At 39.5% G+C, this 15,878-nt stretch overlaps 1 protein-coding gene across 6 annotated transcripts in view; it reads right to left on the reverse strand.

Moving 5' to 3' along the window:
* tcf3b (transcription factor 3b) overlaps window positions 1-15,878 on the reverse strand; it is a 33,351-nt gene that overhangs the window by 2,565 nt on the left and 14,908 nt on the right. For 2 of the 6 annotated variants that reach the window (XM_014004616.1, XM_014004621.1), the window contains 17 exons: window positions 15,009-15,076; window positions 14,272-14,344; window positions 13,857-13,897; window positions 13,502-13,634; window positions 13,029-13,075; window positions 7,692-7,791; window positions 7,493-7,593; window positions 7,175-7,268; window positions 6,974-7,032; window positions 6,218-6,293; window positions 5,937-5,998; window positions 5,573-5,770; window positions 3,701-3,812; window positions 3,387-3,534; window positions 3,109-3,162; window positions 1,250-1,485; window positions 56-207 (listed from right to left, as the gene is read on the reverse strand). In XM_014004616.1, coding sequence (XP_013860070.1) covers window positions 62-207; window positions 1,250-1,485; window positions 3,109-3,162; window positions 3,387-3,534; window positions 3,701-3,812; window positions 5,573-5,770; window positions 5,937-5,998; window positions 6,218-6,293; window positions 6,974-7,032; window positions 7,175-7,268; window positions 7,493-7,593; window positions 7,692-7,791; window positions 13,029-13,075; window positions 13,502-13,634; window positions 13,857-13,897; window positions 14,272-14,344; window positions 15,009-15,076 — 1,748 coding nt within the window. In that variant the 3' untranslated portion in view covers window positions 56-61. The remainder of the gene's footprint in view (window positions 1-55; window positions 208-1,249; window positions 1,486-3,108; window positions 3,163-3,386; window positions 3,535-3,700; window positions 3,813-5,572; window positions 5,771-5,936; window positions 5,999-6,217; window positions 6,294-6,973; window positions 7,033-7,174; window positions 7,269-7,492; window positions 7,594-7,691; window positions 7,792-13,028; window positions 13,076-13,501; window positions 13,635-13,856; window positions 13,898-14,271; window positions 14,345-15,008; window positions 15,077-15,878) is intronic. The other 4 variants (XM_014004620.1, XM_014004619.1, XM_014004618.1 and 1 more) reach the window with 4 other exon arrangements.

Below are 15,878 nucleotides of genomic sequence, written 5' to 3' on the forward strand. Positions count from 1 at the left end.
GCAGCCATATTTCAGCGTTACACAACTTTAGTAATGATGTCACACTGAGGCCTACCTGGTGTTACATGTGGCCAACTGGATTGTGGCCTTCCCCTCCCATGCTGGGGTGACCTCCTGAGAGCTGCATGGGGGCTTCGCCCACCACCCCAGACACTTTCTCTTCCTCACGCCGTTTTAGACACGCTGCCTTGGGGTTTAGGTTGCGCTCTGACAAAAGGAAGGCAGAAACAAGCTGTGTTCACAAGAGATCGGTACATTGGTGCTTATTGTGTGAACGCTATAAAGCACTCTATTCACATGGTTCAGTTTTGTTCTGTACCGTTTTGGGCTTCTAACTCGTTCTGCAACTTTTTTTTGTGCCATTTCAACAAATGCTCTATCAAAATGTTCAGCTTATTTATGCCATGGCTGCCTTGGTATTTTTTCATTTATTTTACATTCAACATGCTTAAAACCCTTTAAAATGTTTATCCTTACTGTACTTTTCACCTTCTGTTCTGGTTCTGCTTTAACTTTAAAATTGTAGCTTTTTTCTGCTTTTTCAGCAATCTTTTTATTTTTGCTAATTTAAGCATTTTAGCCTTTTTTAGCTGATTGCAATTTTAGCTTTTTCATCTAAATTCAACTTTTGGGCTAATTTCAAATTTACTGCATAATTCCGCAAACATGCTTTTTCTGTTTCTTTGTGCTAATTTCAGCTTTTTCGGCTACTTTTTAGCTATTTCTAAACTAATTTTCTTTAGCTATTTCACAACAAATTGTAACTTTTTTATTCCTGTTTTTGTGCAAATATGAGCATTTTTACTTTCTGCTCAATCTGTCTGCCTTTTCATCTAATTTTAGCTTTTTTCATCTAAATACACAATTTTGTGCCAATTTCAACTTCTTATTCAGCAAACATGCTCTTTATGCATCGTTGTGGTAATTTAAACTTTGTTTGGCTACTTTGTAGCTTTTTTTAAACTAATTTTAGTTTCTTTAGGTATTTCACAAAAAATAGCAACTTATTTTTTTACTTTTTTCTTGTTTTTGTGCCAGTATGAACGTTTTTACTCTGTTCTCCATCTGTCTGCTGATTTCAGTTTGTTTCTCCTTTAGTTGTCCTACTTTCAGCAGTTCAAAATTAACTCACATTAACCATTCTGTTATTAAACATTTTCAGCAGCTTTCAGCATTAAGCCTTCATACTGCACTCCCGCACAAAATGCGAATTTGTCCAGTTAAAGCTAAATGTCGTCTGCAAACCCACCTCTGACTTGTTGTTCTAAATTGAGGATGACGTTGACGGCTTGGTGAAGGATGAGAAGTTTGGTCTGAGGTTTGTCGTGGCTGAGGTGCAGTTGGCACATCCTCCCGAGCTCCTTAAACGCCTCGTTGATGTCTCTTACTCTGAGACGCTCTCTGGCGTTGTTAGCCACCCGTCGCTCCCTCTCACGCTCCATCTTCACCTCAGGGGGAAGGTCCTCATCGTCCTCATTGTCTGGACTGTTCACAAACAGAAACCAAGTGGTTTTCAGCTGAAAATATATAAACTTCTAATTCATGTAACAATGTGACTATGTACACTCAGTTTTGCACTAAATGAACTCATTTTGAATATTTTCAGTAAGAACAGTTTCAAACATTATTGGTGCCATTAAAACACCAATCTGTCAAATAAACAACCTTCAGTTTTCCAGCTAATGGACCAAAGTCTCTGTTCTACAGGCGTTACATGGTAAGGTCCAGCTCGGTTCACTCCTGCTCCAGCCTGGCCTTATTCTACCCAAGTCCAGATTGTTTGCATTGAGCAGAGCGCCGCCTCAATGTGAGCAGGATCATAATAATAAACAGGCACAAATCTTAAAGGGGCAATATCATGTAAAATCAACTTTTTTGAGTTTTATGTCATATTATAATGTTATACTCTCATAAAAAAACATGCCCAAAGCCTTGCTCTGACTCATTCATGTATGTTTGAGAAATCCTGCAGTATTTTTAGGAAGCTGTGCTGAGGAGCAAAACGACAGGTGGGGACCAGAAACACCCCTGGGACGTGTCTTTAAGCCGAACTTCCTCATGGCAGAGCGCACCCCCTCCCCACACACCCCGCCCATGACTCCTGCAGGCTCTCAAGTGAAAGTGAAAGCTAACTGTCTGCTGAGCTCTCAACATTAGTTCTCACTTAGTGAAGCTCTTTTCAGATTAAAAATACCTTTGAGGAAATATATTTTCAGATGCCAAGTAAACTGCATCATGGCAGCCCCGACTCCCCTCTGAGAGTGCGACCCCCCCCCCCCCCCCCTCAGGGTTCCAGAAATCGAGATGGAACTGGGCTATGGAGCTAATGCAAACACTGAGTCTCGCCATGAAAATAAAGCTTTATGTGGGGCTTCTAAGACAGGTCTCGCTACAAGGCCAAACATTCAACACGGCTCCCACTGTCAGCCATAACACCAGGAGTATGATACAAAGTGAATTTCTGACCAGAATCCGACCAGAAGTCAAGTTTCCTGATATTTCACAAAGCAAAATCTGAACGTATTTAAAAGCCTGGATATAATGATGAATTTAAAAACAAAGTTTCTCAGCTAAATTTAAGGTTAAAATGGAAATAGACAACAGCAGATGCTACTACGTCTGACACTACTTAAGCCTCAGCTGCATCTGAAATGTGTTAATAATGTTCACTTAATATAGATATAAGATGAAAACAACAAGGTGCTACAGCTTAACTTTTAAGTTAAAATGAAGTTTTGTCTAGAAGACAAAGTGACTTGCTGTGTTTGTTTCTGTTACGTTTTATACAAAAACCTCAACTAAAATATATTTTTAAGACACAGATTCAGCTGCATCTCCTTGGTTGGATAAGCACCTGATCAAGATGGAGAAATGTGTTTTTAGTAGCATTCTGTGTGTAGCTTGGTGATGTACAGACATTTACTTGCTGCTCCTTTAAAAAAATGGTTTTATGTTGTACAACATATTCTCTACAGAGCTCTGTGTTTTCATGAATATGAACTCATTTAGAAGATAAAACATTTTTCCTCTTCAAACATCAGCTTTCTTTCTCAAAGGAAAAAAAAAATCACAAAACACTTGAAGTTATTCTGTGTTTGAGAAACTTACTCATCCTTCTCCTCTGAGAGGCCAGAAAGCACCGGGAGGGTCAACGCCTCCTTTCTAAAAACATGATGTAAAAAAGGAGACCGTGTTAAAACCCCAAAAATACAACAATCACTGAACAATCACTAGGACACACAGGAAGAGAGTCCTCTTTGATGAGGATCGCTTACAGCTTCAAATCAATTTGTTCTTATCTTTATTCTGTGACTAGTCAGTTTCTACGATGAATAACATCATTTGCATTTCTACAGTTTGTTACGAAATGTTTCAACGAGTGTCACCTTGTTCGACTGCGTGCCATCTTTGAGTCCTTCTTCTCCTCCTCTGACTTGTCTGCAACAGAAGAGTTTTCGTCGTCCTCTTTGTCTTCTCGTTTGATGTCTGAGCTGCTGGAGGAGTGTGCTGATCGAGCCAAACCACCGGGGAGACCTGAAGATCAACATACAAACGTTTTATTCTGAGGCTCTGAAAACTTGGTGTTGAGAATGACCTTTCTAGAGACTTCAAGTTAACAACAAAATGCATTTAATGGCTAAAAAAGTGGATTTTCCATGATATGTTCCCTTTAAATGAAACAAATAATGGTTTTACTTACTAGTGAAGCCTTCTGGCTGTCCGACTGATGGTGTTGGTCCAGTTGCATGATGCCCATGAAGGAGAGTGCTGCTGGGAGGAAGACCTGTGGCTTCCTCGTGTTTCCCTCCCTGCTGATAAAGGTGGAGGACGATGATGTGAATTCCACAAGGAAAAAAACAAAACAAAACTAAACAAAAAAACTGCAAAAAATTCTTGGAAAAAGATGTGTTGGAAACTTGAACAGAACTAATGTTGAAACAAAAACACAGCCTAATAGTATTTCTGCAGGTAAAGAGTTAGTTTGGATCAGAACCAAAGTGGATTTTAAACTACAATCTCAAAACTTTCATAACAGTTTATGCAAACACTACTTTATAAAACTTTACACAGTTGCATCGCATGAAATGTTTGGATATTCCAACAAGAATTGTCTCAGGCTGCATGAAAAAATGCTACAGTTAGCTGCTGCTGCTATTTGCTTTTGCACACAACCACAAAAATTCTCTGTAAATATCTGCATGACACGACCACTATGAATTATTTGAGATTGGAGTTGTTTTAGTGAGTGCAGTCCACTATGGTCTTTGCTCCGCTTGGACAAGCTGCTAACTCATCAATCTTGTCAGAACTGAACCACCTCTCTAAGCTGAGTTGGTTCAAAGAGCTACCTGAAACAGGTAGGATTTTAACTAGGGATGGGTACCTTTGACATGTGAATTGATTCAGTACCAATATCTGGTACCTGGGAACTGGCACTTAACGGTACCAATTTTCGGTACTTTGTGAGTGTTGTTTTTTTATTAATGAACTTTTATTTAACATATTTCTCAATATATAAAAATAACAAATAAAGACAACATCCAACTCTTTGTATTGTAACATCAGTTGTGTAACTAATTTCTTTAAGGTGAAAACTCTTGAAAACAACAAGACTGTTTTGTCTTATTGCACAAATTAAAATTCAGCTCCACGTGTTTCTATTGATGTCATTTCCCTGCTAGAAAAGTTGTGTGATGGAGGTCCATGGAAGGCAAATAAGTTTAAATCAAATAAGCAAAAGAGGATGGAGTTAAATAAATAAAAGGTATCAAAGCTATGTTTTGAACATCCAAAACGCGCCAACACTTTAAAGTTAGCTGCTTGTGCTCTTTCAGGTCAGACGTGTTCAAACTGTCGGGAAGCACCTCTGTTGTTTTCCTCTGCCGGTCTCTGTTTAATGGTGGATGAAATAAAGAAAGTGGTGGTACTTTATTTACTTTGAGCAAGCGAACGTCGTGCTCACAAGATAATTAATCCACCAGATAATTCAGAGGTGGCCTGTTCAGCGACTTTTACTCCAGAACCTGCGAGGCTTTCAAGCTACATTCAGACCGAGCTCTGCCTCTGTTTACTGTCCGAAGCAGCGGCTGCTGACGTCATTACGCTCTTGCACGATGCTGCGTTCAGGACAAGCATGGAGAACTCACCACTCATACGCCAGTACGGTCGCAATGATGCGTTTAAGTACCGAAACATGGTACCGTTTGATGTTACATGAATAGGTTCTCGGTAGTACCGACAGAATTCGGTCGGTACTTTAAAAAGTATCGAATTCGGTACACATCCCTAATTTTAACTGCTCCTAACTTCTCCACAGAACCACATTTCAGCAGATCTGAACCAAGTCTGCAAGTTCTGGTAGTTTTCAGTCTAATCTCTGCCCAGCAGATGGCGACACTGCCCGTCTTTCCTTTCTATTTTTGTTTAATTCAAGTCCTGTTTAATGGTTTGTAGATAACATTTGTAGATAGAACTGCTTGCAGAAAAGTTTACAGGAACTCTTTTTTGCTTTATGCCGTTCTACATAACTACAAATACACAAAAGACAGCAAATGGAGAGAAAGTGTCTCACCATAGCAGGATGTCTGTTGCTGAGGGCGAGGCTGGCATTGGGAAAAGCTGGAGAGAGGCCTCCGAGGCCACCGTTGTGCACCGAGGACAGGAGGCTGTGCATGTCGGAGTGAGCGCCTTCTAAGGCTGGACCCTGGCCCACAGCGTGGCTGCGCAGCACGTGGATGGCCTCCTCCAAGCGGTCATCCATTTTATTCTGCTAAAAATAAAAATACACAAAACGAGACGCAAACTCATTAACAATTTATTTCAAGAAAACTTCTGTGTTTTGTGGGACACACAGCTGTTCCTTTAACAAATGTGTGAACTCTGAATAAAAATATTTGATGGGTAACTTCAGACTTTAAATATCTCACTCAGCTCACCAGCGTGTGTGGCGGCCCTTCAAAGCTGGGTGTGGTTGGTCTTTGCCACTGAGACTGAGCTCCTGCAGAGAAAAGAACAGATCGTATCAGGTGCCTCAACTCAAATTTACACCAGATGGAGCCGCAGAGACACGTTTGAGATGAAGAGGTTTAGAAATGCAGTGCATCACTTCCGCTTAGAAAGTATAAATAACTTTTATACATTTGTACTTCTTACTTTTTCCACTATTTTTAAGTAAAAATGACAACTGTACGGTGTTTATATCACAGCTGAACTGTACCTGCAATGGCCTGAGGAGAGCCAGGAGTGGACGGGGCCGAAGAGAAATTATTACTGTTGTGGTCCGACGGGTAGATCTGAAAACAAGTGGTTAAACACTTCAAATATATAACAAATTTTACACAAGATCAGATTTGAACACTTCAAACCATAAACCTGAGCTTGGTAAATTCTGCTACTGTTTTCTTATCATGTTAGAGGTCTTTTCTAGAAAAAGTTTTCACAAATGATTACAAACGTGTCTTGGAAGGTTAACATAATTAGGCAAGATACAAATTTAAGCCAAAGTGTAAAAGTCAAGTATTTTTTTTGTAGATCAATATATTTTACAAACGTTGGACATTAAATGTGAAATCTGTAAAACTCTGTCATGAAGCAAGATTTCACTGACCATCATGTGCAATAAACATTTTGTAAAAATGAACATCTTTCAGTTGTAGATGAGTCTTTTTGATTTAAATAAATAGAAGTCTATCATGTTGAACATTTCAAAAATTATTGCGATAATTTGTTTAATCAAACCCTTGAATGCCATGTAGGGTATTTTAAATAAAAATGCCTTTAAATGTGATTCTGGTGGCACTCACTTTGTAAAAAAAGTCAAGGTTCTTAATGCATCAAAAGAGCACCTACAAAAGCCCAATACAAGGGCCCAGAGAGGCGTCCAAATCTTTTGTTTTGTGAAAACAAAAAGGGGCGTTTTGTTACTCAACACAGACTACAAAAGAAAAAAAAAACAATGACAAGAACAACTCACTGAAGCAAGAGCCTTTCCAATCTCATCTCCTGAACTGTTGGCTGTAGTACCTCGGCTGGCTGAAGACACAAAATAAATAATGCAAGTCAGATGCCTCAACAATTTATTCTCGAAACAGAAAAACTAACAAAACAGCCACAGTAAATAATCCCATCTGTAACAGGATACAAGTAGGTAAAGTTCAGACGTGGGGGTTCTTACCCATGATGCCCTCTCCGTTGATGGTTGGTGTGTGGTTGTAGGTGGTGGGAGCTGAGTGGAAGCCGTTGACTTCGCTGCTATGCAGAGAATAGTTCTGCAGGGACACAAGCAGAGACTTATTATTGTAGATAAGTACTTCCATAGAAAATGGTCCAAATTAAATAGCATGCTCAAAAACGGTCCAAGAAGCTTCAAGTTTCTAAAAGTTTTAATAGAATGATGCAGTCATTCATCATAAGTATAGTCATAGTCAAATGTTTAATGTATATCAAACTGGGACGGAAATAAGCACAAAGCCAAAAGGAAGTTTCTGCTTACCATTCTTTCCTGTGGGTTGATTGAAGGGAACGAGCCAGGCTGTCCAATGTGAGGGGAGTTACTCAGCATCCCAGAATAGCCAGAAGATGACCAAGGATCTTCTGAGGAAAGTCAAAGTAGATGTAAAAATAATTTTTTTAATGAACACTTAGTTCATAAACATTAAACTAAGTCGAAACATTAAAAAAAAAAAATCTACCTTGCATGTAGAAAGAGCCTGGGTAAACTGTGCCGGGCTTAGCACCAGGATATCCTCCGTTGTCTCTGACATACTCCTCACTAGATGTGGAAGCATACACCTGAACACACAAACGACAAAACATTTAAAACAACATGTCTGCAATATGTGCTACAAGTGAAAATAAAAGGTGTGACATGATCGGCGAGATAATCCACTTCACCACGTTAAAAAAACAACAGCAGCTTAACTGAACAAGAATCAATAAAATTCAAGCTTTCTCTACAAATAATGTAACCCCTGATACATTAAAAGCACTGATATCTAAATAAATTGATACTTGAATTCACAATCACAAAAATCATGAAAATGGAACCAGCTAGGCCATGTGGAATGTTTAAGACAAATCCATCACAATGTATGCAATCACCTCATTTTATTAGCTATGAGAAGCTAACTAAAGTAGCTTTAAGTTGCCACAAGATGGCAGGAGGGAGTTTGCTGCTGGTGGAGAAGGTAGGCCAGCCCCTCTCCTGTGGAGAACACAGTGGCCATGGCATGCTGGGTACAGTGACGGCTCCAATCCCACAGTGAGCATTTCCTCTCACTCCTAGGACCCTGGTGACATTGCACTGCCTGGCCTGCAGCCCCTCCCAATAAAATGCTCCGTATCAGCTCACACACATGCCATGCATTTAGGGAATCAACACACCCACTGATGCACAATCCYGCAGCAATGCTCTCAAACAATTCTATACGTCAGAGGACTGAAACCAACACCGTCAACAACTCTGACAGGATCTAATATGCACAACAGTTTAAACATTCCCTCTAAATATTAGTAGAAAGCACACTGGTAAGGGCGTAAGATGAAGAATAAGGAGCCCTCAGTTTCCAGACACCATCATGAGCCACTCACTCCTCTTTTTCCGCCGTTCCTCTGTACTACATGTTAGAGGAAGAGGTAGAGAATGAAGGCTATGCTGCAAAGAATGCTAATCCAGAAAAGGGATTTTTTTCTGTAATTTGATTTAACAAGGAGAAGTGGAAAGGGAATGGAGAGATGCACTTCTAATTACAGAGCCATCTGCCTGTTCCTGGACCGCATCCAACTCCACAGGCAGCTGGGCTGAGGAGAGGCAGCGAGGAGAGGGGGAGAGGGAGAGAAAGAGAGAGAGGGAGAGAGAGCGAGAGAGGGATGGGGGCTGGGATCCAGTCAGCAAGAGAGACGGAAAAGACAGAGGAAGAAACAGTGGTGGGTAAGGGGTGGCAAAGGGGCAGGGAGGAGGATTGATACGGGGGGCCTGATGATATATGAAATGGGTTGAGATACGGGGTGTTCAGGGGACGAGGGATGGAAATCTAAATGACTTAAACGAAGCTTGATACGACCAGGGGAGTGTGAAAAAGAATGGGGGGTTAACATGATCACGGTTAATTCAGGGGAAAACATGATGGAAATGGTTTCATTTAACAATAAGCTTTGAATTGTTCTTGCACTGGAAACAATGCTGCGTGGATCCTGCTGCTCTACATGGAAGCAGAACACCACAATGACTAGTGGATAATTGTATTTGCTGGAAAATCCTTACCAAGGGTTTAATGTAATTCAGGTTGTGACCATGTAAAGAACTAAAAAAAAAAAAAGATAGCTGTTGTAAGGGGTGGTGGGTAGATCAACACCAAACTAAGCGCCTGTATTCAACCACGAGGGTTTGTGGGTAGTCTGTTGGACAACTAGGGGGCAGAAGAGAAGTGCTTGGGTTTTAAATTCCAACAAATAGGAGGGGGTGAGGGTTCACGGCGTTGCGGCACTGATTCTGTGAACTGGTATCGATGGAAAGTTTTATAGAGCTGTATGAAAAATGAGCTTGGTGCACATAATTTAAGTGACAAAAACAGATTTTAAAAAATTATTGACAAGTTGGTAAAGTAAAGTAGGAAAGGGAGGAGTGTGGGGAGGGAGGACGACAGGATCATCATCAGCAGTCATTAATCTGGGCTCAGACACGAGGCTAAGAGGCCTCGAAAGCACAGCGCCTCACAACTGGGTCACTCACAGGGGGGAGGCCCACCCGGGCCATAATGTGGTGAGGCGTGGGCGAAGGACTGGGTGAGGAGAGGGAGGAGGGTGGGGGTTCACACTCAGACATCTCACCATTCGCTCTAAAACCACACGGCCACCGCTCGCAGAGCGGAGAATGACTGAGGTCAGACGGTGAAAAAGAGGGAGCCCCCACAGCCCCCTCCCTGCCAGACAGTGTTCACACTCAGCCTCTGTGATGTAGACAGCCACTACATTAAAGTGTGCTGATACACACAAATTTATGCAGCCACTTAAAGATGACAACAGCCACAGGTAGAGAGGACAGCAGCTGAGAGCTAAACAAGTACAGCTTTAACCCAAATAAGACGTAAAAAAAAAAAAGACTAAAGAAACGTATCAAATTCAACTCAGGTCTGTCTGTTCTGAGGGTTGAGTAAACAATAAAATAACTCATCAATAAACTCAGCAGAACAAGTGCCATTTTTTTGCAACTGTATGTAGAAAATAAAAAACACTGATGTTTGAATAAATGTTCTCAAGATTTGTACATACAAAAATCCTTGCATTCAAAAAACTAAAAAAATTTGTCAATTCTAATTAAATTTAGTCAAACATTTGTTTCTAGGTTCTGTGATTAAAACATATAATAAAATTTTAAGCTAAACACACGTAAAACTGATAGGTGACAGGTCGTCTTTCTGTGCTCATGTTGCCTCTCGGCACCTTCGGGACACTGTGCTGAAATGCAGAAGCGACAAGTGTGTATTTAATCTCTGAGGTCACTCCTGTCATTTGAGAACTACAGTAGCACACGGGGAGGGTTACAGAAAATGTTTATGCAATAGCAATATTTCAAAGTGACGRTGGCGGCAAAAGCATCAAAACTGGGCTCAAATACCTGAAGAAATTTGGACGACTAGACTCCATCAATTTAAATATTAGTCAATATATTATAAAAAAAATGAATATAACGCTCAGCTCAGCTTTTCATATCACTGTTTAAGAATCAAATCTTACGTTTAAAAATGATTAATTTATAGCTATTTTAGCCAAAACCATGAAAATAACACTATGCAATTGAAGTACGTGTTGTGAAGGACAGCCGACTACAAGTTAGTAATACTACATTAGTAAAATTAACTGTTATAACTAGGGTTGGGCATAATCGTATCGTGTGCAATTAATCGTCAGAAAAACATTAATCGATTATTTTTTGGCACTTGATGATTAATACGATTAACGCCACCAGGCAGACTGACTGGTGCTCCTCTCTGCTTCAAATATGACGAAAATTTAAACAAAAGTTCTGTAACTTATTTATCTATAAGTTACAGAACCTAACTTATAACCTGAAGTAACCTGAAGTCTGATTTTGACACAATTTGGAAAAGATTTTTTACAAAGAGCAAATCTTTCCCACTAAATAGGTCACGTGACTAGGACATAAGGGCATCCAGGGACTCCAGGGGATTAATCGTCAAATTAATCGTTATCGGCTAAATACCACAATTAATCGTGATTAATTCTTTTGCCAATATCGCCCAACCCTAGTTATAACTTTTGTGTTTAAGGTCACTGTGCTGTGCTGGCCGTTAAACCAGTTGACTCCAAAAGTTAATCAATTGTCAACCCTATGATTATTTTCTGAAAGTTTCATTAAAATCCACTCAATGATTCAAGTTACATTCAGACACTTATACAYACGTGTTTGAATACATACATACGTTACTTCCACTTCTATTGTGACAGAGGAGACAAAGACAATACTCTGACTTCCCTTCAGATTTTGTATCTAAAACCTATTAAATGCTAATATGTCCGGAGCGTCATCTTTACAAACATGTGCAGCTAACACATGACCAAACTCTTGTATCAGAGAGAGAGCACCACCAATGTATCTGGTGATGCAACCTGTTTGAGATTTGTGATTTGCTGTTTCTGATAGTTTAGTTCTTTTAATCAAACAATTTTAACACTAAAAGATGTCTTTCTTTGGTGCCCAAGATTAAAGCAAAGGTGAGTCTCTAACTTTTTTCTTTAAAATCAAAAACCTCTCAATGTTCTCTCTGTGAGAGTGTTAATAAACRTATGGAAAGTTCGATTCTATATAGGATTATATAAATACAAACAAGGTTTGGGTTTTTGGATGTGCCAAGATTGCTTTTTGAAACCATACTGATAGGGCTGTACCACTATAGTCTAACACATGATCAAATATGAAAAATAAACTGTATTAAAATGACTACATGTGTAAAAATCTTTCAAATGTAATCCCTCTGAATGAAATCATGGCAATATTTTAGCTCTTTTTATGCTGTGCAAAGAACCACCTGTGCTATACTAATTAAATTATCCCCCTATGAATATAACAAAGTTATGTTAAAGGCAAAACATCCTTTCAGTGTCAACTACATCACCATTGTAATCACAGTTACACTTGTGAACATTCACAATGAGGGATATTATGTAGGGCTTGCCAGTATATTAAAAACTTATCGTCATCGTGATAACAGCCAATATGCACATCGCAAAGAACTGCATAAACTGCAATAAATGGTTGGTTCAAAAGTTTGCATTCTGTCACTCAGACGAAAGCTTGAAGTATTCCACCAATCAAATGGAGCCCTTTATGTATTTGGCTAATTGCATGGATCCCTTCATATTTTTAAACATTTTGTGCAGGAATGAAAATGATTAGTCTTTTTTGTTGTTATTTTCTCTGAATCCAGAGCAGAAAGACATCAACACTATATAGTTGTGTATTTGTTCATTTATCATAAGTCATATCATCTCAATATTAAGCACTGTTATCGCACATCGCAGGGTTTCCTAATATCGTGCAGCCCTAACATTATGTTAGAAAATTCACATTTATGGACTTTCTTGATGCTTTAAGTCACATCAAAACTGCATGCTTGGTAATAACACAGGGTAGCCACACAAACAAATTTAACAGAATTAATGTAAACACTTGGAATTTATTTTTCCATATATGATCATTTAACAAATTCATTCAAAAATGTTGCAACCAACTCAAGACTACATTTTCTTGATCAAAGGATAGATAACACTCGAATACCACTTAAGACCACTTGACTGTAATAACAACAGTGATTGTGTTTATTGGGGTCCAAGTTGCCCAACCGTCAGCTTTTTGAGAGTCAGGGGGCTGAGCAGAGGGTCTTTACCTCTGTCTGTCACAGACCTGCTCAAGCAGAGTGTAAGGCCGTGTATATGTAAGCAGAGAAAGAGGAAAAAACAGAGAAAAAAAGTGATGTAAGCTGTGAAGACGAGAAGAAAAAGGCTCTTACCGAGGATGGTAGGCCAGGGGGTTTCCGAATCTTCTTTGGCTGGGTGTCTACACACAGACAGCAGAAATGCAGAAAATGTCAGACAGGTAAAAAAAAAACATGACACATTTGCAAACATGACATCAGTTCAGGTGCAGTTTTATTATGAGCTTGTTCCAATTTCATCTGCAGACATTAATAAGTGTGAAGAAGACACTTCTTATCATTTCTTATCATTTGAATTTACATACAATAAAATATATATTTGAAAATATAAACATTGTAAACTTAAAAAGATTGATAACTTTTCTTTTAGCTCAGTCAACAAAACTGCTGTGAATAATTCTAAAATTCAGCCTAAAAAAACTATAATATATGCACTGTTGTACGTTTTAAGATGTAATGTTGACCAAACCTAGAAAATATGATTGTATTTAAAAAAAAATCATGGTATGTTTTATTGTTTGTTATTATTATTATTTTTATTTATTTACCTAAACCTCCATCAGGCGGCCTTCTTCTGGGGTTGTTGGGGTATGACGGGTAAAACTGAGAGCCAGACTTTAGACCAGAGGGAGACAAAGCATCAGGACTGGGCATCGCTATGTCACTGGGAAGAAAACCCTGCTAGAAAAGGACAGAGAAGACAAGTTTTACTGAYCGTATAGGTGTGTGGGAGAAAGCAGCATAAAACAAACTTCTCTTCTAAGAAATAAAGACGGTTGTAAATTCAAAGTGTCTGAAAAGAGAACTGAGAAAACTGAGCTTCCTTTGCAGCTACACTGGTTGTGAGATCTTAAATTTAGGTTTCATTTGTTTCAGCTAAAAATGGAAAAAGTATCTACATACCTGGCTTCCAAAGGGAGAGTAGGGTGGCCTCTCATTTTTACCTGCAAGATGAAAAGTGGTGGTTGAACATTACTGCAATTTAAACTCTTTATTGTATATATTTATATATCATAGGGTGAAAGCAGTAGTCTGTTTAAAAAGTAGGTTTTTCACAAGCTAAAGTAAGTTCGGAGAGGCCCTCCCCCTTTCTCGGTACACTCAGCTGCATAAAGCAGCCTGCCAGACAAAACCCCTGGGAGGGTTTCTGCTTCAGCGCCCCAACATCCCCAACACTCAACGAATGAGCACAGGCACGTACAGAAACGTAGGCACACACACACATGATGGCATCCAAAAAAAAAAAAACAATTCTGTGCTCAGAACAAATCGTCACACAAAACACAACCCTTAAAAAAACTAGAATAAAAACACTCACCAGTGATCCCTGAACTGATAAACGGAGAAGATAGGCCTTCATGTTCACTGAAGTGGGATCCCTCTCCATAGCTCTGCAGAAACAAGAGTACAAAACATGAGTCAAAGAAAACTAAATAATGAGTATAACATAGATTAAATGCAGCAGCACACCTTCACACACCTATAGACCGTACCATCATTTCAGCTCTGCTTTAYGGATTAATTCTTACTCACTCTCAGACTTTCTAAAAGGGTCTGTGCCAAACAAATTTGTATCATCTCGAGGGATTCAAACTGTCTTTCTTAATTATCAACTTGTGGTAATCAAAGCTTCCTGCATCTATTTCACCCACCACCACCACCACCACCCCGCCCCAATCCTCATATTTACACAGAATGGTGCCAAGACAGTTATGGTGAATGTGAAGCTGCAATTACCGCTGGGCTTCAACAGAGGTTCTGAGCTACCAGGGAGCCTGCCAATCCTGCAGAATCCTGTGCCAAGGTTATTAGGTAGAAAGCAAAAACTACAACTGCAAATCAAAAATGGCATTTGGCAAGGAAGAAGAAAAAATATCTCTAATCTGTTGAGGTAGTTGGTGGTGGGGGGGGGGTGTACGTTTTCACCTCTGGTGGTGTGATTAACTGAATGTGTGTAAGTGACAGCATCGAGGCATCTGGTATTACTCCTTAGATCTGCCATCTGAAAATCAGGTGCAACCAAACAGTATGGATGAATTTGCGTTTAAGTCTTACCCGTCCTTGGCTGAATGGGGGACTGTTCTGTTCTGTGGAGCCCCAGGAACCAGAGCCACTGCGCTCATCTATGGAAAAGAAAACAAATGAACAAGCTGACAAAATGCAAGGTGGACACATTCAACAGTCCTTTAAAAACAGAATATAAATCTAGTAGTTAAAACACCCAAAGTGTAGACAAAAAAAAGTCTTTAAAAGCAGACTTTTCTTTCTGTTAAATGTCCTGAAGTGGCCACAGCAGACCAGGAGAGTTCAAATTGATGTTTCACTTTAAAACAAATTTAAATATTAAATGATTTCTAGGGGGAAAGTGTGTATAAAATGCTGTGCAATGTTCCCATTAGAGTTCATTATGATTAYTGAATAGCATAAAATTAACCATTTAGATTCTGATGTAAACCACGAGGTTAAAACCTTATCTGAGCCACATTTAATTACACCCAGTAATGGTAACAGGAACGAGTAAAAACAAAACGTGTGGAGTCAAAAACTGAAGCATAAGGTTATAGGTAAGGGAAGGAGCTGATGTGTGGCACAAAGAAAAACACAGCCAAAAACCGGTGAGGCAGAAAATTCCAAAATACCCCCATCATCCCCTTCTCCCTGTCTAATGCACTAATGCTATCCAGGCTCTCTGGAGACACAGGGCTTAATTGCATGCTGATTTGCATAATTGTGCATATTAATGCAGCTTCTTTATGAATATTCATATTCTGCCTTTGATTTTCACCTAATTAAAAAAATGTGTGTGAGAAAGCAAAAGAGCGAGCGACTGGAAGGAGAAAGCAAGGAGACAGAGGGAGAGAGAGAGAGAGACAGAGACAGAGACAGAGAGAGACAGAGAGAGAGAGAGAGAGAGAGAGAGAGAGA

Source organism: Austrofundulus limnaeus, unplaced genomic scaffold (assembly GCF_001266775.1).
Source record: "Austrofundulus limnaeus strain Quisiro unplaced genomic scaffold, Austrofundulus_limnaeus-1.0 Scaffold25, whole genome shotgun sequence".
NCBI lineage: Eukaryota > Metazoa > Chordata > Actinopteri > Cyprinodontiformes > Rivulidae > Austrofundulus > Austrofundulus limnaeus.